Source organism: Bufo gargarizans, chromosome 1 (assembly GCF_014858855.1).
Source record: "Bufo gargarizans isolate SCDJY-AF-19 chromosome 1, ASM1485885v1, whole genome shotgun sequence".
Taxonomy (NCBI): domain Eukaryota; kingdom Metazoa; phylum Chordata; class Amphibia; order Anura; family Bufonidae; genus Bufo; species Bufo gargarizans.
In genome coordinates, this window is record NC_058080.1 from 489,157,958 (window position 1) to 489,185,738 (window position 27,781).

At 44.2% G+C, this 27,781-nt stretch overlaps 1 protein-coding gene across 1 annotated transcript in view; it reads right to left on the minus strand.

The window, feature by feature from the left end:
- Positions 1 to 5,147: 5,147 nt before the first annotated feature.
- Positions 5,148 to 27,781, minus strand: part of VPS13A (vacuolar protein sorting 13 homolog A) — a 226,128-nt gene continuing 203,494 nt past the window's right edge. The window contains exons 69-72 of the mRNA XM_044273845.1: positions 18,665 to 18,750; positions 13,971 to 14,094; positions 8,894 to 8,968; positions 5,148 to 6,943 (exon numbers count right to left, since the gene is read on the minus strand). Of these exons, the coding sequence (XP_044129780.1) occupies positions 6,890 to 6,943; positions 8,894 to 8,968; positions 13,971 to 14,094; positions 18,665 to 18,750 (339 nt within the window). The 3' untranslated portion in view covers positions 5,148 to 6,889. The remainder of the gene's footprint in view (positions 6,944 to 8,893; positions 8,969 to 13,970; positions 14,095 to 18,664; positions 18,751 to 27,781) is intronic.

Here is a 27,781-nt window from a genome sequence, read left to right on the forward strand (position 1 = left end):
TGATCAAAGGGTTAATTGGGTGCTGGGAGGTGATCTGGGGGCTAAGTGTAGTGTAGTGGGTACTCACAGTAATGATGTGCTCCTCTGCTCCTCTCCTGGAACCAACCGACCAAAAGAAGGAGCAGAGGAGCACAGCAGCCATATAATCCCATCATATTTACTAATATGATGGGTTATCTGGCTGCTGATTCGTTTTTTTGAAAATCATCAACCTGCCAGCCAATGATCGTGGCCGGCAGGTTGATGACGAAGTTCTTCTTTGAATTTTGCCGGCCCGCGATGCGCATGCGCGGGCCGGCATACCCGGAAATCTCGCGTCTCGCGAGAGGACGCACCGGCGCGTCCAGCCAGAACAGCACGACCGCCGCGAAGACGCAATCCTGCGTACGGCGGTCGTGAGGAGGTTAAATAGGAAACAAATTTCTCACAATGGAGCACAAGTTCCCCTCCACACCATGAAGACATCATCCATGTAGCGCAAAAACATCTGTATATTGATCAGAAAGGGATTCTTTGTGTTAAACACGTATCTACTCTTAAAGTTATTGAGGTATATATTGGCAAAGGTACACAACACTGGCGTCCCCATCGCCGTGCCGTGTACCTGCCGATACCACTGTTGTCCAAACCTGAAAGTATTGTTGCCCAATACGAACGATAGTGCTTCCTCAACAAAATGGACATAGACTTCATCCTTTTCTGTGGATCTAAGCATATCCATGACCGCCCCTACTCCCTGCACGCTGGGGAATGCGGGTATAAAAACTTTCTACATCTAATGACACCAAGTTCCAATTACTCTTCCACTGGAAATCTTCCAGTGCCAAAAGAAAATCCTTGGTGTGTTTCAAATAAGTGACTGATTTTTTCAGGGCTGGTCTCAAATAAATGTGCCCCATAGTTTTAAGGCCCTTATACAATGACCTGCTGAGGATCGGGGACAATTGTTGGGAATGACCATTCACATGAATGCTCAGCCCCAGTAATTATGCTGTGTAAAGGAGCCTCTTTGCTTGTTTATTGTGTAATCACATCTGTTACGTTGCACATAAAATCTTTTGCTGGCTGCACATTTCCCTGTGTAAACAGGGATGTGCTGCCCACAAAGAATGAATCTGTATGGGGTATAAACGATTCACCCCTTTTACTGAGGGGATGATTGCTGCTCAATTATTAGTAAGGCATGGTGCATGCCCAATCACTGGCCCATGTAAAAGGGGCAGTACAATGATCAGTGCTAACCCTGTCAGTGTGTAGGGACTCTTCTAAACTTGTGGAGCAACAATGCTCAATACCGATGTGCGCAGTTTTGTGAATAGGATGAAGATCCAATATTCATTCAGAAACAGTTGATTCTCAAGGAAGGCTAAATACAGGATCATGATATTTGCTCAGCTACCATTTGCCATAGGATAGGATCCTTCTGGTTAGGGTCCTGTACACCTCCTGAGTTGAAGGACCATATCTTTTGGGAGTTTGTCAGATTTATTTATTTTATGCATTTATATAGCACTGGTATATTCTGCAGCACTTTACAGACATTAGCATCAAGCTGTCCCCCAATGGGGCTCACAATCTAAGTTCCGTATCAGTATGCCTTTGGAGGGTGGTAGGAAACCGGAGTACCCGGTGGAAACCCAGGCAAACACGTACGCCATGCAGATGTTGTCATTGGTCGGACTCAGACCTAGGATCCCAGCACTGATAGGCTAACCACTGAGCCGCCCAGATATCAACTGGATCTACAGCTGCAATTACCTGAATTTACTATATTTGCATTATAAAAGTGGACCAATTTTCATTTGCTGTAGCTGCGTTTGTGAGACTTTTGATTGTAGGCTACATACTGCATTTATATATTTTGTGCTCTACAAATTTACAGGCCTACAAAACATGGATTCTTGAAGGTCCCCCAGGATTGTACTTGTCTTGACCCCATTAAAGTGTGACCTCTAAATGTGCTGAAGATTAGTTGAACAATGGCCATATTTTCAACATTATAACGTGAAACCATAAACCACACACAATGCCACAAACACTGGCGATCGGCAGCATGTGTGACTGGCTGGAAGATGTAGCAGATCAGTGTAAGCATTTCATTCGCAACACACATGTATTACTACACTGATCTACAGTACAGTATTAGGGCTCATTCATACGACTGTTTGGGTCCACATTCGAGACTAGAGATGAGCGAATTTCCGCTTATGAAATTCGTTCACACTTCATTTGTTGGTAAAAGGTGAATTGCGTTATGGATTCCGTTACCACGGACCATAAAGCAATTCTATGACAGAGGCCTTTAGAGGCATTCCGTCATAATAGAAGCCTATAGGCTGCATAACGGATCTGTCCCATTTCCGTTATGCAGGGGAGAATTATGGTATGTGGTAATGGGATCTATAACGCAATTCACCTTTTACCAACAAACGAAGTTTGAACGAATTTCAAAACATGAAATCTGTTCATCTCTATTCGAGACGCATTTTTGCAGCTCGGATGTGGACCCATTCACTTCAATAGGGCTGCAAAAGATGCAGACAGCACTCTGTGTGTGCTGTCCACATCCATTGCTCCATTCCGTGGCCCCGCAATAAAAATATAACATGTCTTATTCTTGTCCGTTTTGCAGACAAGAATAGACATTTCTATTATGGCCCATTCCGTTCTGCAAATTGCAGTAAGCACTCGGCCAGCATCCGTGTTTTGCAGATCCAGCGCTGTCTTGAGAATGAACCCTTACATGTCCTGTGCTGCTGTTTACCTGGATGAGATACTCTATTGCACACCAGGTGACAGTTCCATTTTTATTGGATTGGACATATAGGGGAGTAGTTTTCAGGAGGGGAATATGTGAAATCAGTTTTGCTTGAGGCTGCGATGGCATACTTTGAACCAAATTTATCAAATGCCATACATATTTTGTTAAACTTGATACATCTTTAAACCTAACACATTTGTCTAATAATGCTTCTCCAGATGCCACCTCCTAATTAAAGTGACTTTGCAACTTGTTTTTTTACAATTTTGCAGTGGTAAATCTGGAATGAAACCACTGTGCCCACTTTCCCACCCACTTTTCAAAACTGGACTAGTTTACACTGGAGTAGTGTAAAAATGCTAAAAGAAAATCTTTATGCAAGTGAGCCCAAAAAGTCATAAAGCCCTATTTTGTGACTTTTTTGAAGCCAGAATTATGGCGTGCAGGGTTTGATAAATTCCCCCCATTGGCTTTTAGTGAGCTTGCTTTGGAAACTACTACTAACCAATCTAAATTTATATGAACGTTTTGAGAATTTGGTGCATACACTCCTTGGAGATCTTTAGTCACATGCTGCATAATAGCCAGAGAAATGAGACATACCATAATTCAAAATGTAACATTTTATTTCATTATTTTTTTTTAAACAAGATAATGTTATATGGATAGTGTTTGTAGCATGGTATTAGAGAACATATAAAACATAGTGTGCATAGTAGGCTGATAAATTGAACCTTTCAAAAGCACAAAAGACAGCTTTGTTTAACTAAATCCTAATACCACTGCTGATGAGAGGAGCTGAATCTTTTTCTTCTCATGCCAACTAAGGCTGGTTTCACACGGACGGGATTTCCGCGCGGGTGCAATGCGTGAGGTGAACGCATTGCACCCGCACTGAATCAGGACCCATTCACTTCTATAGGGCTGTGCACATGAGGGGTGATTTTCAGGCATCACTTGTGCGTTGCGTGAAAATCGCAGCATGTTCTATATTGTGCGTTTTTCACAAAATCACGCATGTTCCCGCAACGCCCGTGTGAAACCAGCCTAAGGCTGGGTTCACATCTGCGCTGTGAACTCCGGCAGTCTGTTTTGGCAGAGGAACAGACTGCCAGAATTCACCGTATCTGGCATAGCCGGTTACCACCATGCATCGCCAGATCCTCATTCACTGTAATGGGATCCGGCTTTAACCCGGCGCTTTCCGGCATATATGCCAACTTTTGACTGGACAAAAGATGTTGCATGTAGCATGTATGCCAGATACAGTGATCAAATTACAGTGCTGGAGTTCACAACGTAGATGTGATCCCAGCCTAACACATACTAGACCTCACTTATGAAAATAACAATCTCCTGCTGTGTACCTACAGGATGGCCCCAGTATATTGGATCATACATATCACTCTGAATGAAGGCATGGAGAAAAGTGAAAAGACCTCATTTCCCAAATTTTTTTAGAATTTTTTGCACAGATAGGACATCCTAGTGATGCATGCAAGTACCTTACCTCACTGTGCGGTCCATACATTCTAGCAAATTCATTATTATTATTATTATTTTATATAGCTAGAGGCATAAAATGACTTGTACATTCTGCTATGTTAATACTGCATATGATTTGGATGTTGTAAACACTGATAAAATGTATTAAGGGGACGATATTGATATGGGGTAACAGGTAAATATAGAGAATCACCAAAAAATGAAGCTGACTTTCGTGTATATGAAAATCGAAAAAGCTTTATTGTAAATATAAATGAACAGTACATACATGTATTATAAAACAGGCAGCACAAGGCGGGACACACAAATGAGGAGCAGGACCTAAGGAGAGGCCGGGAGATCAGTGCACGAAAATACAGGGAAAAAGAATTCTAGCCGAAAGAGCATACCTCAGATCCTCATGGCAGCAACGCCCCAAACACAATGCAAAAGAGGCAATTGTAGAGACTGAGGTTAAGATGGAAGGAACACAAAGGAACACAATTAAACATACCCTGAATGGTGCAAAGATCTCTCGGCCAACTCCTGACCCAACGCAGTTTCGCCAGTAAATCTGGCTTCTTCTGGGGAAGCCAGATTTACTGGCGAAACGGCGTTGGGTCAGGAGTTGGCCGAGAGATCTTTGCACCATTCAGGGTATGTTTAATTGTGTTCCTTCCATCTTAACCTCAGTCTCTACAATTGCCTCTTTTGCATTGTGTTTGGGGCGTTGCTGCCATGAGGATCTGAGGTATGCTCTTTCAGCTAGAATTCTTTTTCCCTGTATTTTCGTGCACTGATCTCCCGGCCTCTCCTTAGGTCCTGCTCCTCATTTGTGTGTCCCGCCTTGTGCTGCCTGTTTTATAATACATGTATGTACTGTTCATTTATATTTACAATAAAGTTTTTGGGATTTTCATATACACGAAAGTCAGCTTCATTTTTTGGTGATTATTATGACTCCTTGGGGGTCGGTTTTTTTAATATCATTCTGTCCGGTTAATATTGGTTGACAGGTAAATATAGAGGTCAAGATTTAAGGCAGATAGCAGATGAGGTTAAAACAAAGAAAAATACATTCTAAGCCCTCGTTCACATCTCCGTCAAGCAGATCCGGAAGGCTGTTCCGGCAGAGAACATCCACCGATAATGGAATGAACTGATCTAAAACTAGAATTGTACGTGTTTTCTGCATTAGATGAGTAAAAATGACATGACTCCCAAAATCTGCTACATGTCACACTTGTCAGCAAAATTTGTATGTGGCCAAAATGATCTAAAAATATATTATGTTAAAAAATAGTAAATTAATAGATTTCAGCATATCTGCACCACCCTACCATGTATACAGTAATTTCCTAGATTGGGAACTGGATACTATTAATAACATGCTGTCTGCATTAAGCTGGTGAGATGTTCTCGAGAAAACAGACTACATAGACTCCTTAGTATCTAAGCTTAGTTAATCCTACTTATATCTTTGTCTTCTAAAGGGATTGCTCATGCACTAGACGTGTAACCAGAGTTTTGTCTGGCGTTCATTAAGGTGCAATTAATGATTAACCTTCATTAATACAACCATACAATCAGTGGGACTGTTCAATCTACTGCTTGGAGACCTGCATTCTCATTACTCTCATGTGGATGTCCTATGCATATACATCATATATACAAGTAGGTGAACCCTTTGGATAGATCTGTTTTCTGCATTGATTGCTAATAAAATGTGGTCTGTTATCCAAGTCACAGTTATTGACAAACACAATCTAACTAAACTAATAACACACAAACAGCAGGCCTCCTCCTGCTGTCCACTTTCTGTTCCCAGGCTTGAACTGCCCGCTCGGCCAACCACTGCCTCAGCACGTGGCCGAGCAGACGTTCCACCATTGGGGGACAAATCAGCATCGGGGTCTGAGGTTGCTGCATGAAGTGATGTATTTGTCTAGTAGTGGTTAGTAACTATTAACTGTACAATATTATGGTCTTTATGTATCTTTGCAGCTTCTAGTAATATTTTTCACTGGATGGGATTATGTATAAATGTAATATGTGTATATTATTTAATTTCTTCATATTAAGTACTAGTAGGAGTTATAAAGTATTTATAAGATGCTATCCCTAGGTACATGTTGGAGAATTTTGTGACGTGTGGGTGTTAACACATTTTATTACCTATCAATACAGAAGTCCAGTAAATTCCAAGGGGTTCACTTACTTTTTCTTGCAACTGAGTACCCAACCAGGCACAGAACCTACAAGACTGTAGCTCGTCATCAGTAAGGTTATGTGTTCTACCCAATAATACATTTTAATTTTTAAATTAGTTAACACTTTTTTTTATATATTTTACATTGTACAATTTGTGAAAACGGTGGTAAATACAGATGTATGTCCATCGTTCAATATTAGTGACAACACATGAATATAGATTGCAGTATTTCTATATACAGTAATAGGAGAACATAGAGCTAAATAAATTAGAACCAGCTGTGCAATGTATGTGTCTGTGTATGTATACATATATATATATGTGTGTGTGTGTGTGTTGTAGATTGAGAGAAAAAAAAAAACTTTACAGGGTTTACATGGGTTCTGAAACTGTGAGTCCAGAATGGGGTTTATAGAAGTAGCCAGTCATCATCATGTATCTTTTCGATGAAGATCTCTAACTTCTTCCAATTTAGAAAGAATCCACTGTATAAACGAAATAAAAAGTTTAAGTATTAAAATGTACACAGCACTATATAGAAACTATAGTGGAATAGGTAGGACAATAGGAATGCATCCCACAGGCTGCTTTTCTTGATACCTATAGTTGTGCTTGCTCTTCCTCTTATTGGTTGCTTGAATGCACACAGAGGTAACAATGTGCAAGTTCTGCTCTCCTGAATGTAGATGCCCAAACGCATGAGATGGGTATTAAATAGAGTAGGTTCCTGTCTGGACTTAGGTCACCTTGCTCCGGTAGGTGGGCTGAGACATATTTTGATCAAAATATATCTGCTAAGAACCTCTTTACCATATCAAAATGAGGTATTAGTCTATGTATAACCTTTGTATTTAGTGCTATGTGAGTGCCATTATGCTGTTTTTTCTTTAAATGTGACCATTCACATCTGTGTATTTAATCATCATATCATGCAGGATGTTTTTATCTTTTTCTTTCTGTGATTTTTTATTCTGCAGGTTTCCAGCAGCATGTGGATGAGATTTCTAAAAATCTCATCCACTTTGCTAGCACTTATAGCGGATTCCACGGCTTATATTCATTCTGTTTGGACATACCCTAATAGTGATAGCCAGAAAGCCCCATAACACTCCTCCTCACAAGTAAGGGTGGGTTCACTTCAGCGTTATGTATTTCGTTATGGCTTTGTTATAACGGAAAATTACGGAATCCATAACGGAAGCCTTTAAGAGGCATTCCATTTTGATCTGTCATAATAGAAGTCTATGGTTCCAGTTATGCCAGACGGAAAACAAAGTCCTGTCGACAGGACATTTTTGTCCGTTCTGCATGATGGGAACCAGACGGATTCGTTATGATTCCCATAGACTTCTATTATAACAGAAAGCCTGGAAAATGGAATGCCTTTCAAAGGCTTCCGTTTTCCATTCTGCCATAATACAAGTCTATGGGCAGCATAACCGATCCGTCCTGGTTTCCGTTATGCAGGACTGGACTCCTGCATAATAGATCCGTTATGCTGCCTGTTGACTTGTATTATGAAGGATCAAAACGGAATGCCTCCTAAAGGTTTCCGTTTTGACTTCTGCCTTATGGATTCCGTTATCCTCCGTTATAACCATGTTATAACGGAAAGCCATAACGGAATACATAACGCTGATGTGAACCCACCCTTAACAAAATAAATCCTGACGTGGTAATCGATTCCAGCTCCTCTTGCACATTTCCAGTATGTCCACATTTCACTAAGGCTAAATGACTATTTTTGCTGTGCTGGTCTTGGCCCTGTTAATATTGTGAGATGTTACCAAAATCCATTAGGTCCTGCTAAACTAGGAAAGCAGAGGTTGATGTAATAACACATCTCCATAATAATAAATGTGTGCTGGTTTAGCACATACTGGAGCAGATTTACTAATTCTGTCTAATAGGTAGTGTAAACTTGGACTGGACAGTCTAAAAATCCACCAGATTGATCACCATGGCTGATGCTGGGTGATAAATCTGTTGCATCTTTAGAATGTCTAGTCATGCTTTATACCACCTATTGCTTGGCTTACTATGTGTCTAAATTTTGCCGCAAAATGGCCCATCTTAATTTACCCCCCCCCCCCTTTCTTTTCTAGGCCCCCTGGCATGCGTGCAGTCAATTATTCTTTTGGTTTTATTGCTCATATATACAGTATGTCTGAAATTGGATACACCAAAACCATTCATTTATGGCACAATGTACAGCAAAATTCAGTTGCAGTTACAGAAGTAAATGTGGGCCACTATATTAGGATTATGTATTTGTAGCAATTCCCTATTCTGTGAAAATTGGAAGCCTTTACACTGATTTTTAAATATGGCTGCCATGCCCCCCCCCTTCCGTTGCAATTTATAAAAAAAAAAATACATCAGTTCAGCCACTTTCTGAATTAATCGCAACACAGTAACCAATATATTGCATTTACCTTGGCATCATCAGGAGTTTTAAAATTTATTATTTTTCCAAACTCTTTGGCATGAAAAACAGATTTCACTCGTTCCTGTGGGATAAATAATTTCAGAAGTGAGAAACAGAGTCATCATTTTAATCTGCGTTGCGCCTAAACAGTCTGCCATGCATCTCCTTGTAATAAATACTCTGGTTCTGGCCACTGCTTAGGGGAAGCAACGTCTCAGTGTTTGCATTCATTTCTGGAGTTTTCATCCACTTTAAGCTTGTGATGTTCAAAGAACAGGTTGTACAGTAAACAGGCGCCACTTCTTATTTGGAAATTTCACTTTACAATACATCATCCTGGATAAAGTTTGGCCAGATAATCACTAAGTGATTCCAGCCAATGTTTTAGCTGAGTGCTATATAAATAAACAGGCTATGTGGGGAGCTCGATCAATTTCATCAATCAGCCAACTTTCACTGACCTACATTCTGGGCTTTGAAGTTCAGAGAACGGCATGTGGTGGAAAGCCAAGATGCCTTAGTGGTGCAGCCTGTTCCCCTATTTCCTTGCCATTAGAGAGACCACCCAAGATACATAGCACATGACATTTCCGCTGCACCACAATTCTCTTCCATGTCCATCTCATGGCTTACATTTGATGACAGAAGGTATGGATTATAAGTGGTATAGTGGCATAAAGCCTCACATACAAAGGATATGACATCTATAAAGTGTGAAATCTTTGAATTATCCAACTTTTTCACATCCCTTTAACCACAAATAGTCTTTTTGTGGTTAAAGGGGTTTATGAGAAACAGTGCCACTTTGGTCCATGGGATGTATGTGGTATTGCAACCCAAATAAAACAAATTGTGCTTGGCTGCAATAGCAGACAGCGGAAAACAAACATATTGGGGAATATTTATTAAGACCAGCGTTTTAGGTGCTGGTCTTAATAAGCCCCTGCACAGGAGGTGGATCGCCAAAGTGATGTAGAGGCGCTAGCCTCTACATCACTTTGGCGGATCCACCTCTGCTTCTATATGTAACACAGCTTCCGAGCGGTCTTACATTTAGACCATTTTCTACACCTAAAACAGACGTAGAAAATGGTAAATGTGACGGGCCTGTAAGAGACGACAACTTCCAGATTACATAGAAAATACATGCAGATACACTGACAAGCAAAAGGATAACAACATGAACTTTTGACTTTCAGGCTCCATAGCTCACTATCCACTACAGCTTTGAACGTGAGACCATCATCATTTTATAGACAATTATCTTCGCTATCTTATACATAAAATGGATGAGTAACAATTTAGCATATGATTAGCTATGCAGATTGTTATCCAACGGCATTTTTACAGTTTTGCTCCTAAAATTCAAAATTTTTATTTTTATTTTCTGGTTAGTACTTTGCAAATCCACCTTTGGCTTTCAACACTGCCTGAATCCTTCTGGTCATGCTCTCATCAGATTCAAGTCTTTACTGAAATCTGTTCCCAGGTCTCTTCTACACATTCCCAATGTTGGTGCATACTAACTCTACCCACAAGTGTTCGATTGGGTTGAGGCCTGGGGACTGTGGGGGCCAATCTAGCACCTCTACTTCGTTGTCATTGAACTATTTATTCGCCAATCTTGATGTATGCTTTGAGTCATTGTCCTGCTAGACACCAAGTCGTCCTTTTTATACCCATAGTACTCGAGTGTACGAAGTAAGTTGTCTTGTAGGCAGGGGCGGGCTGGGCCGGAGGGGCAGGCAGGAAATTGTCCACCAGGCCGCCCTAAAAAAACGCCCATCTTTAACAATTTTATTATTATTTTTTTATTCTTCAGGGCCGCACCGCCGATCACCACAGGCGGCGCGGCCCTGGATATAATTGCGGCGGGGGAGCTGTGTGGTAGGGGAGGGACTCAGTGAGAGGCGTGTCCCTCCCCTGTTCTTCTGATAGGCTGCAGGCACTAATGCCTGCAGCCTATCAGAGGCCGGCTCAGGCAGCGCGATGACGTCATTATCATCGCGCCACCTGAGTCGGGCGGCACACAGGCCGGAAGAGGCCTGCATCGCTGCTGATGGAGGTAAGTATTAGTGTTTTTTTTTTCTTTGCGGGGGGAGCTGGCACTATGTGGGGGGGGGGGGGGGCTGGCACTATAGGGGGGGCTGGCACTATAGGGGAGCTAGCACTATGGGGGGGGCTGGCATTATAAGGGGGCTGACACTATGGGGGGATCTGGCACTATTGGGGGGGATCTGGCACTATGGGGGGCTTGCACTATAGGGGGGGCTGGCACTATGGGTGAGCTAGCACTATGGGAGGCTGACACTATGGGGGGATCTGGCACTATGGGGGCTGGCACTATGGGGGAGCTAGCACTATGGGGGGGAGCTGGCACTATGGGGAGGGGAGCTGGCACTATGGGGGGGGGAGCTGGCACTAAAGGGGGCCTTACACTATGAGGGGAGCTAGCACTATGGGGGCATTTCTTACTGGCACATTATGGGGGGGCACCATGGGGGAGAGGAGCACTATGGGGGTATCTTGGGGCTCTAAAGTGGCTTTTTTTTTTATTATTGGCACATTCTGGGGGGCACTATAGGGGAGAGCAGCACTATGGGGCATCTGGTGTTACTATAGGGGCATTATTTGGGGGCACTATGGGGAAGTGGAGGCTCTAAAGGTGCCTTTTGTATTGGAACATTATGGGGGGCACTATGGCATTTGGTGGCACTAAGGGGGCATTTTTTGCTGCCACATTATGGGAGGCACTATAGGGGAGAGTGGCACTATGGGGCATTATTTGGGGGCACTATGGGGGAGTGGAGCACTATTGGGGCATATGGTGGCACTAAGAAGGGGCATTTTTTTACTGGCACATTGTGTGGGAGAGGAGCACTATAGGGGCATCTGCTGGGGCACTAAGAAGGGGCATTTTTTTACTTGCATATTATGGGGGACACTTTGGGGAAGGGGGAGAGGAGCACTATGAGGGCATTTACTGGGGCACTATATAGGGGTATTTTATACTGGCATACATTATGGAGACATTAGCTCAACTAAGCGGGGGTATTTCATGTACTGTCATATTATAGAGAGAATTAGTACTACTAGGGGGTATTATGGGGAGCTTTACTACTACTGGGGGGCTATGAGGAACATGATTACTAGGGCACTAAAGGGGCATTATTACTACTAAGTGTGCTCTGGCAGAGAATTATTTCTACTGGTGGGATTTTGGGGAGCACTGTTACTTTGGGGGCACCCATAGTATCAGCTTAGCACAATTATTTTTGGGGGACATTATCTTTATACTATTAGTGTCTGGGCGCAGTTATTTTTTAGAGCACTGTGTGCCAATAATTGTTTAAGGGGGCACTATCTGTGTGGTGGTAGTAGTATTCCCAGGGGTACTGTTTCTGAAGTATAGTATTGGGGGCACAGCGGGCACAGTATTGGGGGCACTATCTGTGTGGTGGTAGTATTTCCAGGGGGACTGTTTCTGCAGTATAGTATTGGGGATGGCAGGAAAGGGTGTCAGAAGATTATGGAAATGTGGGAAACTAATGTCTGTTTCTCAATCTCTGCAGAGACGGGAGATGGCAGAAAAATCATCATGGCGGTCTGGTCTGAATGGAGAAGATAAAGAAAGAGAACGTCTACAACAAATGTGACATCACTGGATGTAAGAGGTATGAGGTGCTATGTAGGAGAGTAGATGCTCCGGCTCCTCCTCCTGCCATTTGCAGAAGGAGGATTCAGAGTTGGGTAAGGGCGACGAAAGGGGGGCAGCAGACCACAGCGGGTGACAGATGGTGGGGGGGAACCACAGGCTTTGAGCAGGATCTGGGGAGGGAGGAGAACAGAGGAGCTTCCTGGCTGTAGCCTGCTGTTTACTGTATAATGTGAAGCAGGCAGTGCAGCCAGGACAGGCCTCCCGTCTCCGGATGATGTGTAGAGACAGGCCTCAACTATAGAATGTCAGCTGTACAGTGTTTGTTGGGAGTGGCCTATTATATGTAGGAGGGGCTTTTAATAATGGGCGGGACTAAAATGGGCCACTTGACTGGATTTTCCCCCCAGGACTAAGGCTGCCAGCCCTCCCCTGCTTGTAGGATACTCACATATAGCTCAGCATTGAGTCCACCATTGATCCTGCACCAACGCCTTTGGCTATGAAACAACCCCATATCTTCAGGCTTCCTTTACCAAACTTCACAGTTCCTTCAATTTCTCGATTTGTTTGCCCTCTTGTTCCTCCATACCCCTGCACCCATCAGAACCCAGTCTATTGACTTTCGTCTCATCACGCTAAAACACCCAATCTCCTACTGTCCACTGATACTTTTTTTTACAAACTTTAGCTAATGCTTTTTATGACGATATTGAAGTCGAGGCTTCTCCCTTTTTTTCAGGCCACCAGTCCAGACTTGTGTAATGCGCATCACACAGTGCTTGCATGGACGTCTGTGATCTCACTATTACGAAGCATACGAGCCACCTCCGCCATGTTTGTCGCACCAGAACTGATAGACCTTGTGATGAGCCGACTCCAATATTTTGCCTGGACGTCCCCCTCTTGGCTTTGGAATGGATGGATGGATTTCATTTTGTATTCTTCCAACTGTTATGGTACTCACATGATGCAGTTTGGCAATTTTCTTGACCAAGATACTGCTATCAATGAGCTGGATGATGCAGTTTCTCTTTTCTTGGGAAATCATCTTCATGGCTGCTTCTGGATTCAAACCAGTGACCTTTAACTTGGAAATCAACCTACCAGTAATAACACACTGAGCTATTAGGGAATGTGAGAACAGGTTGTAATTTGTTGTATACAAGAAAAAGATTGTTCCACCACCAGGCGCAAAACAGTTCCAATGCAGTTACATGACAAGAATCTGCATACCTAATCATATGCTAAATAGTTGCACGTCCAATTCATGTATGAGATAGCCAAGATGACTGTCTATAAAATGATGGTAATCTCACGTTCAAATCTGTATTGGATGGTGAGATATGGAGCCTGGCGTTCAAAACATTGTTCCCCTTTTGCTTGTTAGCTTATTCTTAAAAATGCAGTATAAATAATCTTATAATACCTTTGCTTCAATACGTAACCTTCTGCCATTCACAATGATTGGTTCTTTGGTAAACTCATCAAAGCTATACTGCCATTCACAAGTAAGCTGCCCAAAAGTGCCCTTTGTAACAAACAGGACTCCACTGGAAGAAAAAGGAATTGCATTCTTGGTTATATCCACATATAGACCCCCACTGATTAAAACCTAATATCAAAAGTATTTTGAAAGTTCAGTGACACTGTAACCTTTTAATAGCCATTTTTTTCTGCTTCATTCCAAGAGCCATTTTTTTTGTCAACTAAGGCCTCTTTCACACTTGCGTTGTCCGGATCCGGCGTGTACTCCACTTGCCAGAATTACACGCCGGATCCGGAAAAACGCAAGTGTACTGAAAGCATTTGAAGACGGATACGTCTTCAAAATGCGTTCAGTGTTACTATGGCATCCAGGACGCTATTAAAGTCCTGGTTGCCATAGTAGGAGCGGGGGAGCGGTATACTTACAGTCCGTGCGGCTCCCGGGGCGCTCCGGAGTGACGTCAGAGCGCCCCATGCGCATTGATGACGTGCCATGCGATCAAATCATCCATGCGCGTAGGGCACCCTGACGTCACTCTGAAGCGCCCCGGGAGCCGCACGGACGGTAAGTATACTGCTCCCCCGCTCCCCACTACACTTTACCATGGCTGCCAGGACTTTAGCGTCCCGGCAGCCATGGTAACCATTCAGAAAAGGCTAAACGTCGGATCCGGCAATGCGCCAAAACGTCGTTTAGCTTAAGGCCGGATCCGGATCAATGCCTTTCAATGGGCATTATTTCCGGATCCAGCTTGCGGCAAGTCTTCAGGATTTTTGGCCGGAGCAAAAAGCGCAGCATGCTGTGGTATTTTCTCCGGCCAAAAAACGTTCCGTTCCGGAACTGAAGTCACCCTGATGCATCCTGAATGGATTTCACTCCATTCAGAATGCATTAGAATAAAACTGATCAGGATTCTTCGGGCATAGAGCCCCGACGACGGAACTCTATGCCGGAAGAAAAGAACGCAAGTGTGAAAGAGCCCTTAGCTATAGGAGGGCTTGTTTTTGGGGTAAATATAACTTTTTTTAACCCCTTTGTGTGATTCATTGTAAGGAATAAATAATATGTTACCTTTATTCTGCAGGTTAGTTTAACTGCAGTGATCACAAAGTATTTTTTAAATGTTTTATTAGTTTGCACAATAAAAACACGTTAAAAAAAAACAACAACACTTTTTTGTGGTGCCATATTCTGAAAGCTGTAACTTTTTTCACTGATAGATCTGTGTGAAGGTTTGTTTATTGTGGGGCAAGCTGTCGTTTTTATCAGTACAATTTTGGGGTATATATTACTTTTTTGGGAAGGTGGCATAAGCAAAAACAAACAAACCTGGCATTGTTTTCTTTATTTTATAATATGTTCACCATGCAGATGGAGGTAAAGGGGTAGTCAAGAATTTTTATATTGATAGCCTATCCTCAGGATAGGCCATCAATATCATATCAGCAGGGTCCATGTCCGCACACCCTTGCCAATTACCTGTTACAAGTAAGCTCTGGTGCCAGAAGTCATGACAGAACTACACAGCTCCATCTATTGTGTAATGGACAGAGTCGGTAACTGCAGCGCTACTCCCATTCACTATGGTGCTGCAGCTGCTCAGTAACAGCTGATCAATGAGCGTTCCGGGAGTCAGACCCCCACCAATTTGATATTAATGGTCTATCCTGAGAAGAGGCCATTTTCATTAAAATCTGGGATTACCACTTTAAGTCAGTTTGCAGCAAAGAAGAAGAAACATTTTCACAAAATAATTAATTATTCTCAAAATATGTATATTATACTTTAAAACTGAGGTTTGTATAATGCTGAGGCAGGCAAAATAAAGACATTGAAAAATTCACACACAGCTTAGAGATAGCTTGCTCACCCTCCTGAAATTTTTTAGCTATACTTGTATGTATTCCCCATGAAATAATGCTGGAACATCTTTTCGAAGAACTCTGTATGACCACGCGTGAGTGAAATGAAGCTTCTCACTCACTGCTCCGTGACATCCCGACTCGGCACTGCGCTGCAGGGCCTTGCGTTCACACATCGTCAGCGCGCTGGCTGATGCTGTGTGTGACGTCAGGTCCCAGTGCATGCTGGGATGAAGACGCGTCTCCTGCGGACTCCATGTGTCAGCGCACGCCGCATTGCCAGGAAAGGTAAGTATAAAGTTAGCAGCAGAGGCGGGGAGAAATGGGGGCACCTGTGATTTGGCAATGGCATGTATAAAGTTATTGGCTGGCTGGTGGGTGGGGAGAGGGGTTAATGGGGCACCTGTGATTTGGCATGTATAAAGTTATTGGCGGGGGGGGGGGGGTTAATGGGGGCACCTGTGATTTGGCATGGAGGGGCTGATCTGGGGGAGTGGGGGACATGGTGGATGGGGATCTGTGGAGGGCGCTGTGTTGTGGGGGATCTGTGGAGGGCGCTGTGTTGTGGGGGATCTGTGGAGGGCGCTGTGTTGTGGGGGATCTGTGGAGGACGCTGTGTTGTGGGGGATCTGTGGAGGACGCTGTGTTGTGGGGGATCTGTGGAGGACGCTGTTATATGGGGGATCTGTGGAGGACGCTGTTATATGGGGGATCTGTGGAGGACGCTGTTATATGGGGGATCTGTGGAGGGCGCTGTTATGGGGGATCTGTGGAGGGCGCTGTTATGGGGGATCTGTGGAGGGCGCTGTTATGGGGGATCTGTGGAGGGCGCTGTTATGAGGGATCTGTGGAGGGCGCTGTTATGGGGGATCTGTGGAGGACGCTGTTATGGGGGTTTCTGTGGAGGGCGCTGTTATGGGGGATCTGTGGAGGGCGCTGTTATGGGGGATCTGTGGAGGACAGTGTTATGGGGGGTCTGTGGAGGACAGTGTTATGGGGGGTCTGTGGAGGACGCTGTTCTGGGGGATCTGTGGAGGACGCTGTTCTGGGGGATCTGTGCAGGACGCTGTTCTGGGGGATCTGTGGAGGACGCTGTTCTGGGGGATCTGTGGAGGACGCTGTTCTGGGGGATCTGTGGAAGACGCTGTTCTGGGGGATCTGTGGAGGACGCTGTTCTGGGGGATCTGTGGAGGACAGTGTTATGGGGGATCTGTGGAGGACACTTATGGGGGACCTGTGGATGGCACTGTTATGGGGTGGATCTGTGGAGTACGCTGTTATAGGGGATGTGTGCTATGACACATAGGGCCATGAGGGGGGCCAGCATAAGACATATAAGCATCTTATGCTGGTCCCCCTCATGGCCCTATGTGTCCCCTCATGTGTCCTAAACTGCGCACATAACTGTCTTTGCGTGTAAAGTATGTTACTCCTGTGTGAAACAATCTCTCCCCTATTTGTAGCGTTATACTACCCTACCTCGTGAGATTTCCCTACCTGCTGACTTCCTGTCGCACTGCTAATGACGTGAGGAGGCGTTCCTGAGTTTTGACGATCTGCGCATGTGCAAACCGACAGTTTATGGAAAATCTCAGCGGAGTTCAGCTTTACACCGGGACACTGCGCATGCGCAGGAGAGCCTTAGTAGGGAAATATTACGGCCCAGTGTACGCAAGCGCGGCTAACTCCGGCCGGCGCATGCGCAGTGTCCCGGTGTGAAGCTGAACTCCGCTGAGATTTTCCATAAACTGTCGGTTTGCGCATGCGCAGATAGTCAAAACTCAGGAACGCCTCCTCACGTCATTAGCGGGAAGTCAGGAGCCAGGGAAATCTCACGAAGTAGGGTAATGTAACGCTACAATCGGGCAGGCCTAATAGGGTCGCGACCCCTAGGTTGAGAACCGCTGAGCTATATGCTCTCATTGACTATAATCTGGTCCAAGGCCATCTGGCCATGTTTCGGCATACATGCTGGGTATCATCCACAGCTTTTTTTTTTTGTCCGGCCAAAACCCAGGTTGAATGCTGTAACAAGACTGGACCCCATTACAGTCAATCGCTGCAGCAGCCGGCAGTATCCAGATATACCCGATATGGTACATTCTGGCTGTTCTTCTGCTGTGAAAGAAGCCTTGTGTGTGTGCAATTATGTGCTATACCACTGTAAGAAATAAAAATATTGTTTTTTATAAAGGAATACGTTATTTTAAGGTTTTTTCTTATTAGATTACTCGTAAAAAATAATCGATAGAATACTCGATTACTAAAATATTAGTTACTGCAGCCCTACTCAGGAGGAATATCAGAGTAATGGCAGGGTGCAGATTTTAAGAAAAGATGATGCAGAATTGCTATTTCAAGGGGAATCAAAGCAGTTACTAAAACAGATATTTCAGGAGAGCTTTAAAGCATTATCTTTGCTTAGAAATTACAGCCTAATTTTTTAACTTGGGCATAATTTTACTGTGTATTAAGATATTTTGGTTCTTGTTAGATGCATGTATATATTGTAGCATGCTGTGAACTCAGATATATAACTCTCACAGTTATTTGTATTCTGTTTATCCATAAACATCTTTGACATATACAAAATTTTTGGAAATGAACCACCATATAACTATCCATCTCGTGGTGTCCCTCGAACTCTATTCTCTCTCTGAATGCATTATTGCCTAGGTCAGATTAGGCAGGAGAATGAAATTAGATGGACACTAAGTAGAGTACGCCAATCTTTAGGTCAGAATTCTTTCAAAATTACGATTTGTTACATACCTTTTCATCACCATTAATAAATCCGTGTTATTAACCATTGCATGTGCAAAATATTTACATTTGGCAAATCTTCCATTTTCAATTTTCTACAAGAGGAAAGAGACACGTACAGTTACAGTTTTGGAAAAGATTGATACAAGATGTCCACATGGAATGGATTATCAGAACTAAGGGACTGAATGTGGCCAAAGTGCTACAGACAAATCAGGAATTTTCATTTAACCCAAGGGGAAAACAAAGAAGGAAGATCACTTAAAGCCATCTTTACATGCTTCTTAGGTCTGGTCTATCTATATTTTTAATGGGCATTTTAGAATTCACAAGCAGTTAGAACATTGGCATATAGTAAATGGCCTTGTATTTCCCAGGACAAAGCATACAAGTCATTTATCGACATCATCTATGTTTTCCCCATAATTTTGGTATGTGATTGTGTCATACGCATTTTCATGCTATATGTAGAACGCCCCTGTAAATGTAACTTAAAGAGTATTTCCACTTAAAACTATTGGTATGCCAATATCAAAGTGCAGCCACATCAGTTGTCCGCTTTAAATTAGCAGATCGGCATCTGACAACCATCTGGCTGCACTTCCGGTTGTCATTTCTTCAAAAATGACCGTTGCAAGTAAACAGAAAAAAATTCTAAATATCTACAAATAAATAAAATATAATAATAAACTGTGGCTATTGTTGTAATGTCTGATTATGTCATGGACATTTTTATGTTTTTAATGGAAATCTTCTTTAAACACCATGTTAGTAGTGGATATTGAAGTAAAGTAACTGTACAGCTGAAATTAAAAATGAAAGTCCACATTTAACCCCTGACCATATAGAACAAACTAGTGTTAACTTCATTAATTCATTGCAGGCACCATATAGTTGCTAAATCTGCAAAACCACCACCACAACAGTCCTAGACCAACATAGATAACTTACATGTTTTCATTGCAGTCCTTACATTAAGGTCTACATGCTTGGAATTATGGCCTCAGGCTCTACTGGTTTCCAATATTCTGAAGAAAACAGTCTGTGCAAGGAAAATCTATACAGAACTATCACCGATGCATTGTACCTAGTCTCCCTGCTGTCTGGCCTTTGCAATGACACCATGTTATGCTGACATTAACATTGAAACTACCTTTTTATTGAATATATCACAAAATACATTTTTCCATGTTTGAGTACTACATTGGCACTGGGCTGCTGCATTTTAAGGGATCACTTTCTAAACTATCTTGGGTCAACTTTGTATCTGGTTCATTTTCTAAAAGGTAATGAACCTGGCCCTTCCGTGTACAGCACATGCACTGAATGAGCTCCCGCAATACTTCAGGCCCAAGCGCAAGTACATCTTCAGTTACAGGCCTGTCAGCCAATGGTGGGGGTGCGGCATGAAGGGCAGTGATCGGAGCCTGTGGAAGCAACAGGGTGCAACGGCACTAACCACATTGCTCCTAGGGGCTCATTTGCATATTATAAAACATACATTTTCTCAAGAATGTGGGCACCTAGGAAGATGGGACCAAGACTATGCTATTCAACGGTCAAGCACACGTCTCATGTGCAATGTAGCTTATGACAGAACCCCTTTAAATGATAGACTCCCGGTTGCCTGCAGCAGCCACAAGAGGGAGCTTAGGAATGTACTGCATACTGTGTACACATTGAACTCAATAACAAAACAGTATGTAGTAATCTCCTAAATTCCCTCTAGTGGTTACTTCAGGTAGCCAGGAATATAACTTATCTATGCTTGGAGATTATGAGTAACAGATGGGCAATGGATGTCCCATGGATGGCATCCAACAAGTCATCTTGTTAGAAGGTAGAAGAAAGACTGACCAGCAGCCCCACAGCTCACAGGTAGAAAAAGCTGCGTAACGGGGGCACCTGATAAGCCACACCCCAGAACAGACCAGGAGAAGTTAACCTCTTCAGAACCAGGAGTACCAGAACCATAGAACAAACGATACAGGCTTTGGTGTACATAGAGACTTAAGTATCCCATAGTAAGGATCAAACCATTTTTCCACTGCTTGATTTGCTAAAAGTTGTTCCTTTAGTCAACTCGTGGCCCGACAGCTGTTGCAAAACTACAACTCCCATCATGCCTGGGCATACTACAGCTATCAGGGAATGATGGGAGTTGTAGTTTTGCAACATCTGGAGGGCCATGAGTTTGACATCCATGCTTTAGAGGGTAGATTCCTGACCAAGTATTCACCTCCAATAGAAGAGGAGATAATCTCAGCTAAGACTGGGCCCCCTCTTGCCCTGGGCCCCATAGCAGTTGAATGGTCTGCCGCTATGGTAGTTAGGTCCCTGGATACAGGCCACAGTTCACACACAAGGACACAGCCAGCACGCATCGCAAAACCAGCATACATGGGAACACCCATAGCCAGTACACAAAACACATGCAGCCAGCCTGCATGGCACCGGTGACAGGAACCACAGAGATGCAGACACGGAAGCCACAAACACAGGCCACAGTTCACCCCGCCGCCCCCCTGCAGCCAGCACGCAGCCCCAAGCAACCAGCATACACAGGTGACAGCCTACAGCCAGTACACGAGAGAGCCTGCAGCCAGCCTGCACGGCAACAGTACCAAGAACTGCACAGAGATGCATACATGGGGAGTACACACAAACACGGGCATAGTTCATACAAGACACCGCAGCCAGCACGCAGCCCCAAGCAACCAGCATACACAGGTGACAGCCTACAGCCAGTACACGAAGAGCCTGCAGCCAGCCTGCACGGCAACAGTACCAAGAACTGCACAGAGGTGCATACATGGGGAGTACACACAAACACGGGCATAGTTCACACAAGACACCGCAGCCAGCACGCAGCCCCAAGCAACCAGCATACACAGGTGACAGCCTACAGCCAGTACACGAAGAGCCTGCAGCCAGCCTGCACGGCAACAGTACCAAGAACTGCACAGAGATGCATACATGGGGAGTACACACAAACACGGGCATAGTTCACACAAGACACCGCAGCCAGCACGCAGCCCCAAGCAACCAGCATACACAGGTGACAGCCTACAGCCAGTGCACGAAGAGCCTGCAGCCAGCCTGCACGGCAACAGTACCAAGAACTGCACAGAGATGCATACATGGGGAGTACACACAAACACGGGCATAGTTCACACAAGACACCGCAGCCAGCACGCAGCCCCAAGCAACCAGCATACACAGGTGACAGCCTACAGCCAGTACACGAAGAGCCTGCAGCCAGCCTGCACGGCAACAGTACCAAGAACTGCACAGAGATGCATACATGGGGAGTACACACAAACACGGGCATAGTTCATAAAAGACACCGCAGCCAGCATGCAGCCCCAAGCAACCAGCAAACACAGGAGTCAGCCTGCAGCCAGTACGCAAGAGAGCATGCAGCCAGCCTACACAGCCAGAACTGTCGCAGTGTACCACACCGTGACACCCTGTGAGTAGCTGTTTTGCCCCTTTCACATGGACGAGTTTTCTGTACAGGTGCAATGCATGAATTGAACGCATTGCACTCCCACTGAATCCTGATCCATTAATTTCTATGGGTCTGTGTACATGAGTAGTGATGGACGAATATCTGCCGGGACGGTTCGCGAACACGATCAAATGTTCACGAAACGCAAGTTCGCGGCGGGTCCAATTCATTTTAATGCCAGGCGTACCTAAAAATCCTTCAGCTCATATTTGCAGCCAAGAAATAATTACTAGAAGTGCACAAATAGTCCCACAACATGGACAGTGACATACCAGATGTATTTATTCAAATTTGCAATCTCCATTCATTTTTTTTCAATGCGAAATATCAGCAATATAAATTTTCGTGTATGCGCAAATGCGAAATATCAGCAATATAATTTTCGTGTATGCGTGTATATATAACACCCCGCTTCAATCAGTTTTTTTTTGGGGGGGGGGGGGGGGGGGGCGCGACGACTGGTATATCACACCAGTAGAAATTATTTGTTCCAATAATGCTTTTCCCTCTATATACCTGTAGTACACACAACTGCCGCACAATACAAATGCACTATAATATACTTTCTAACATAGAAAGTATATTATAATATTGTATACAAGGAAGGCAATCCATTAGAATATACATAAGGATAAAACGCAACCTTTAATAATGTTACTATTAGGCCTCTTTCACACGGGCGTGAGTTTTTTTGCCCGGATAAGAGCCGGGCGCGTTGCGGGAAAATGCGCGATTTTCCCGCGCGAGTGCAAAACATTGTCATGCGTTGCACTCGCGTGAGAAAAATCGCGCATGTTTGGTACCCAAACCCGAACTTCTTCACAGAAGTTCGGGCTTGGGATTGATGTTCTGAAGATTGTATTATTTTCCCTTATAACATGGTTATAAGGGAAAATAATAGCATTCTGAATACAAAATGCATAGTAAAACAGCGCTAGAGGGGTTAAAAAAATAAAATAAAATAATTTAACTCACCTTAGTCCACTTGCTCGCGAAGCCCGGCATCTCCTTGTGCTCTATTTAATGGAGCAGCTCACCCCAGGTCCTGTTCATCAGCAGAGGAGGCACAAGGAGATGCCGGGCTTCGCGAGCAAGTGGACTAAGGTGAGTTAAATTATTATTATTTTTTTAACCCCTCTAGCGCTGTTTTACTATGCATTCTGTATTCAGAATGCTATTATTTTCCCTTATAACCATGTTATAAGGGAAAATAATAATGATCGGGTCTCCATCCCGATCGTCTCCTAGCAACCGTGCGTGCAAATCGCATGGCATCCGTACTTGCTTGCGGATGCCATCCGATTTTCACACACCCCATTCATTTCTATGGGGCCTGCGTCACGTCAAAATCTGACAATATAGAACATGCTGCGATTTCAACTGAACGCACAAGTGATGCGTTAAAAACATCGCTCATGTGCACAGCCCCATAGAAATGAATGGGTCAGGATTTAGTGCGGGTGCCATACGTTCGCCGCACGGATCGCACCCGCACGGAAAACTCGCCCGTGTGAAAGAGGCCTAAGGGTCCATTCACACGTCTGTAAGTGTTTTGCGGATCCGCAACACAAACACTGGCAATGTGCATTCCGAAATTTGTGGACGCACATCGCCAGCACTATAACAGAAAATGCCTAATCTTATTTGCCATTGCGGACAAGAATAGGATATGTTCTATTTTTTTGCGGAAAAGGAAACACAGATGCGGAAGTGCAAATCCGCAAATGCGGATGTGGATCCGCAAATGTGGGTGCGAACAGCACATTCCAGCCCCATTGAAAATGAATGGATCTGCACCATTTTGCGGATGTGTGAATGGAAAAGATATCCTTCAAAATAAATTAAATTATTAAAGTTCAGCAAAAATCATAGATGTGGTCGGCAATAACAAGTGCTCGGCTGCACCAAATCAGAAACCATATGTCCTACCACAATCCGGGGGGTCCCAGTGCACATCGATAAATCCAGGAGGGAAAGCAAAAAAACATCCATCCCTGGGCTAGATGATGTGGTATTAAAGGACAGGGTGGGCAAAGAACTGTCCCTGATATTGCCCTACAGGGGGTGCTATTCTGGCCCTGATAGCCTAACCACAGACCACCCGCCCTGATAAGAGCGACCCGTCCGGAACCTTACCCTATATAAAAATGGCCCTAGTAAACCCCTAGCCCCCTGACTTCCAGGTGATCACTATATAGATCTATGTGTTTTTGACTCATTATAAAAGTATATTATAAGTATATCACACCCCTCTGTGTATCACACATATCGATAGCACACCTATACCTGTCCTTGAAATGACTTTTGTGGCCCTATTAGCTAGCGTTTGGTGTCCCTAACAGCCTGTCCCTGCTCCACACAGCAACCTCTCCCTACACTGGCAAAACACTGAATGTAAATATTTATAAGGTAGGGGGTAGGTCCATGTGCAGAAACATCTCAATTGGCTGTCCTGTACCACCTGATGGACGTGTCATGGGTCAAAGTTCTTCACAATGTAAAAGAATATGGCGGGCGCAAATTTCTCCATATGTTTGCATGTTCGGGAATCGCGAACACGCAAAGTTCGCCACGAAACGACCGCCGGGCGAACCGCAAGGCCATCTCTATTAATGAGTGTTGATTTTCAAGCATCATCTCTACATTACATGAAAATTGATGAATATTCTATATTCTGTGTTTTTCGCGGAGCCCTGGTTCCATAGAAGTAAATGGGGATTGTGTGCAAAAACCTTCAGATCCGGACACAATTCGTATCAAAATGGTTCATTATATATTCCACATTAAAAGGTTAAAGGATTATCACTAGAGATGTTATAAAATTCGTTCACGCTTCGTTTGGTGCTAAAAGAAGAATTGCGTTATGGATTCTGTTACCACGGACTATAAGGCAATTGTACGACGGAATGCATAACGGACGCTTCCGTCATAATAGAAGTCTATGGCCTGCATAACAGATCGGTCCTGTTTCCGTTATGCAGGATTTCAAAATATGAAATTCGCTCATCTCTAATTATCACCATCTCAGACATACCTACAGTGAGCTACGCTGTTACTGTAACTTGTGAGATGCAGAAATCCCATTTATTTGTATGGGATCTAGGGGAAAAGCACAGTATAGCCAGCTCAGCTCCTTCCATAGTCCTGACCACCTTTGGCTGCTGCATCCAGGCTGGACACAGTCAGTGGGACCTCATTCTCCAGTTACCAGAAGGTCCTGGAGGTGGCACCCACATCTATGACACATTATGGCATATTCTGTGGATATAACATGAATGTCTGAGAGGAGAGTAACTCTTTAAAGCACTGAAATATACCTGACTTGCATTTCTGCTGTAATTTAAATGCCTATTTGTTACTAATGTGACTGGCGTGTTACATGAAAGATGTAAAAACGCTAGCATATTAGTTCAATTAGTCAATAGTTTGTATAGCCTGCAGAACAGAAAAGGAAAGCGATGACATCACTGAAAATTTTTAATATGTTGAAACTGTTAAATAAGATTCAGTGAAAGTGTTTTTAATAAGAAAATAAACGAGAACACCAAGGGGCACAATCTAAAATTAGTTTAGCGAAGATCAGAAGCAATGTCAGAAAATATTAGTTTACTAAAAGGGTAGTAGATGCTTGGAACAAACTTCCAGATAATGTGGTTGGAAAATCAACATTAAAGGGGTTTTCCAAGATTTTGATACTGATGACTGATCCTCAGGATAGGTCATCAGTATCTGATCAGTGGGAGTTTAACACTCGGGAACCCTGCCGATCAGCTGTTTGGGAATCCCCATAGAAGTGAATGGGGCTGAGCTGCGATACCAAGCACAGCAGCTATACAATGTATGGGGCTGTGCTTGGTAAGCTGCGATAAGGCTGAGGCGCCTCTGCGATCCCAAACAGCTGATTGGCAGGGGTGTTGGGTGTCGGACCCCCATGGATCAGTTACTGATGACCTATCCTGAGGATAGGTTATCAGTGTCCAAATCTCGGAAAACCTCTTTAACCTATTCCGGACATAGGGCATACCGATACGCCCTGATATCACGGTACTTAAAGGGAACCTGTCACCGGGCTTTTGAGAATAGAGCTGAGGACATGGGTTGCTAGATGGCCGCTAGCACATCCGCAATACCAGTCCCCATAGTTCTGTGTGCTTTTATTGTGCATAAAAACCAATTTGATACATATGCAAATTAACCTGAGATGAGTCAGAGCTTGAAAATATGACAAGTAAGATATGACTCTTATATGTTAATTTGCATATGTATCAAATAGGTTTTTTTTACACAATAAAAGCACACAGAGCTATGGGGACTGGATATTGCGGATGTGCTAGCGGACATCTAGCAACCCATGTCCTCAGCTCTATACACAAAATCCCGGTGACAGGTTCCCTTTAAGGACAAAGGGCGTACCAGTACGTCCTATGTATTTCCGATCACCACCGCTTGGCGGGCGGTGATCGGAACCCGGTGCCTGCTCAAATCATTGAGCAGGGACCTGGGGACAATGCGCCAGGGGGGTCCTGTGACCCCCCCGTGTAGGCGATCGCAGCAAACCGCAGGTCAATTCAGACCTGCAATTTGCGGCGTTTCCGGGTTATTCGGGTCTCTGGGGACAGGATGGTAAAAGGTGGTTTGATAATACAGCACCAATCACCATCCTGCGATCCTGAGAGGTGATGTGAAATCACCTCTCAGGATCACCTGTCATTGGTCGGCTGGTCATTTCAAATTGCATCAACGCTCCTCTCCTCCTCCTTTTCAGTACGGGAGCCGAGGAGAGAGGAGTGCTGCGTCGGATCTCCAGCGAACACCCCCATCTGTAAAAAACTCAGGATCGTCAGCCAGCACCCAATCTATGCCCCAGCACCCCCAGGTATTTAGGGAAAGGTTAGGTTAGGCAGGGATATTTAGAGAAAGTTAGTGGAAGAAAAAAAAAAAAACTTTACTGATTGCCTCACCCTAAATTGGGTGTCTGGGGTCCACAGAACAGCTGTGTGACCCTAGACCCCCCAGGGATGCTGCAGCTTGCCCCCCCTACAACTTTTTTGGGGCGCAATCACTCTTAGCTTCCGGCCACTGTTAGCGCATCGCACACCCCACCGCTGATAAACTTCTGATGGTTGATCAGCGATTTTTATCATTTTTTTTTTTTTTGCCCTTTTTTTAGTTAGTCTTTTTATTTTTATTTTGTCTTTTAGGGTAAGTTTGCGAACACCCGTGCCCCCACACACACACACGCACACCAAATAAAGTTTAACACGCACGCACACACACACTCCCCTATGGCCCGCCGGATGTTCTCGGCCGAGGAGGCATACACCCAGCTTGCCTCCGACTCCTAGAGTCCCAGTGAGGATGAGGATGACCCCACTTTCCTTTTGTCATCCGCGTCCTCCTCATCATCTAGCAATGATGATGAGCCCCCAAGGCGGTGGAGACCGCTATGCTAGGGACCCTGTGGCCCACCCTAGTACGAGCAGCTCTGAGGCTCGTACAAGTTTTCCGGCCCACCAGTTAAGTCCACCGGAGCCCCCTGCCAGTGAACTTGTCTGGTATACCCCAGAGCGTTTTGAGACCGTGATTCCTGATTTTGTAGGCCGACCAAGAATCCA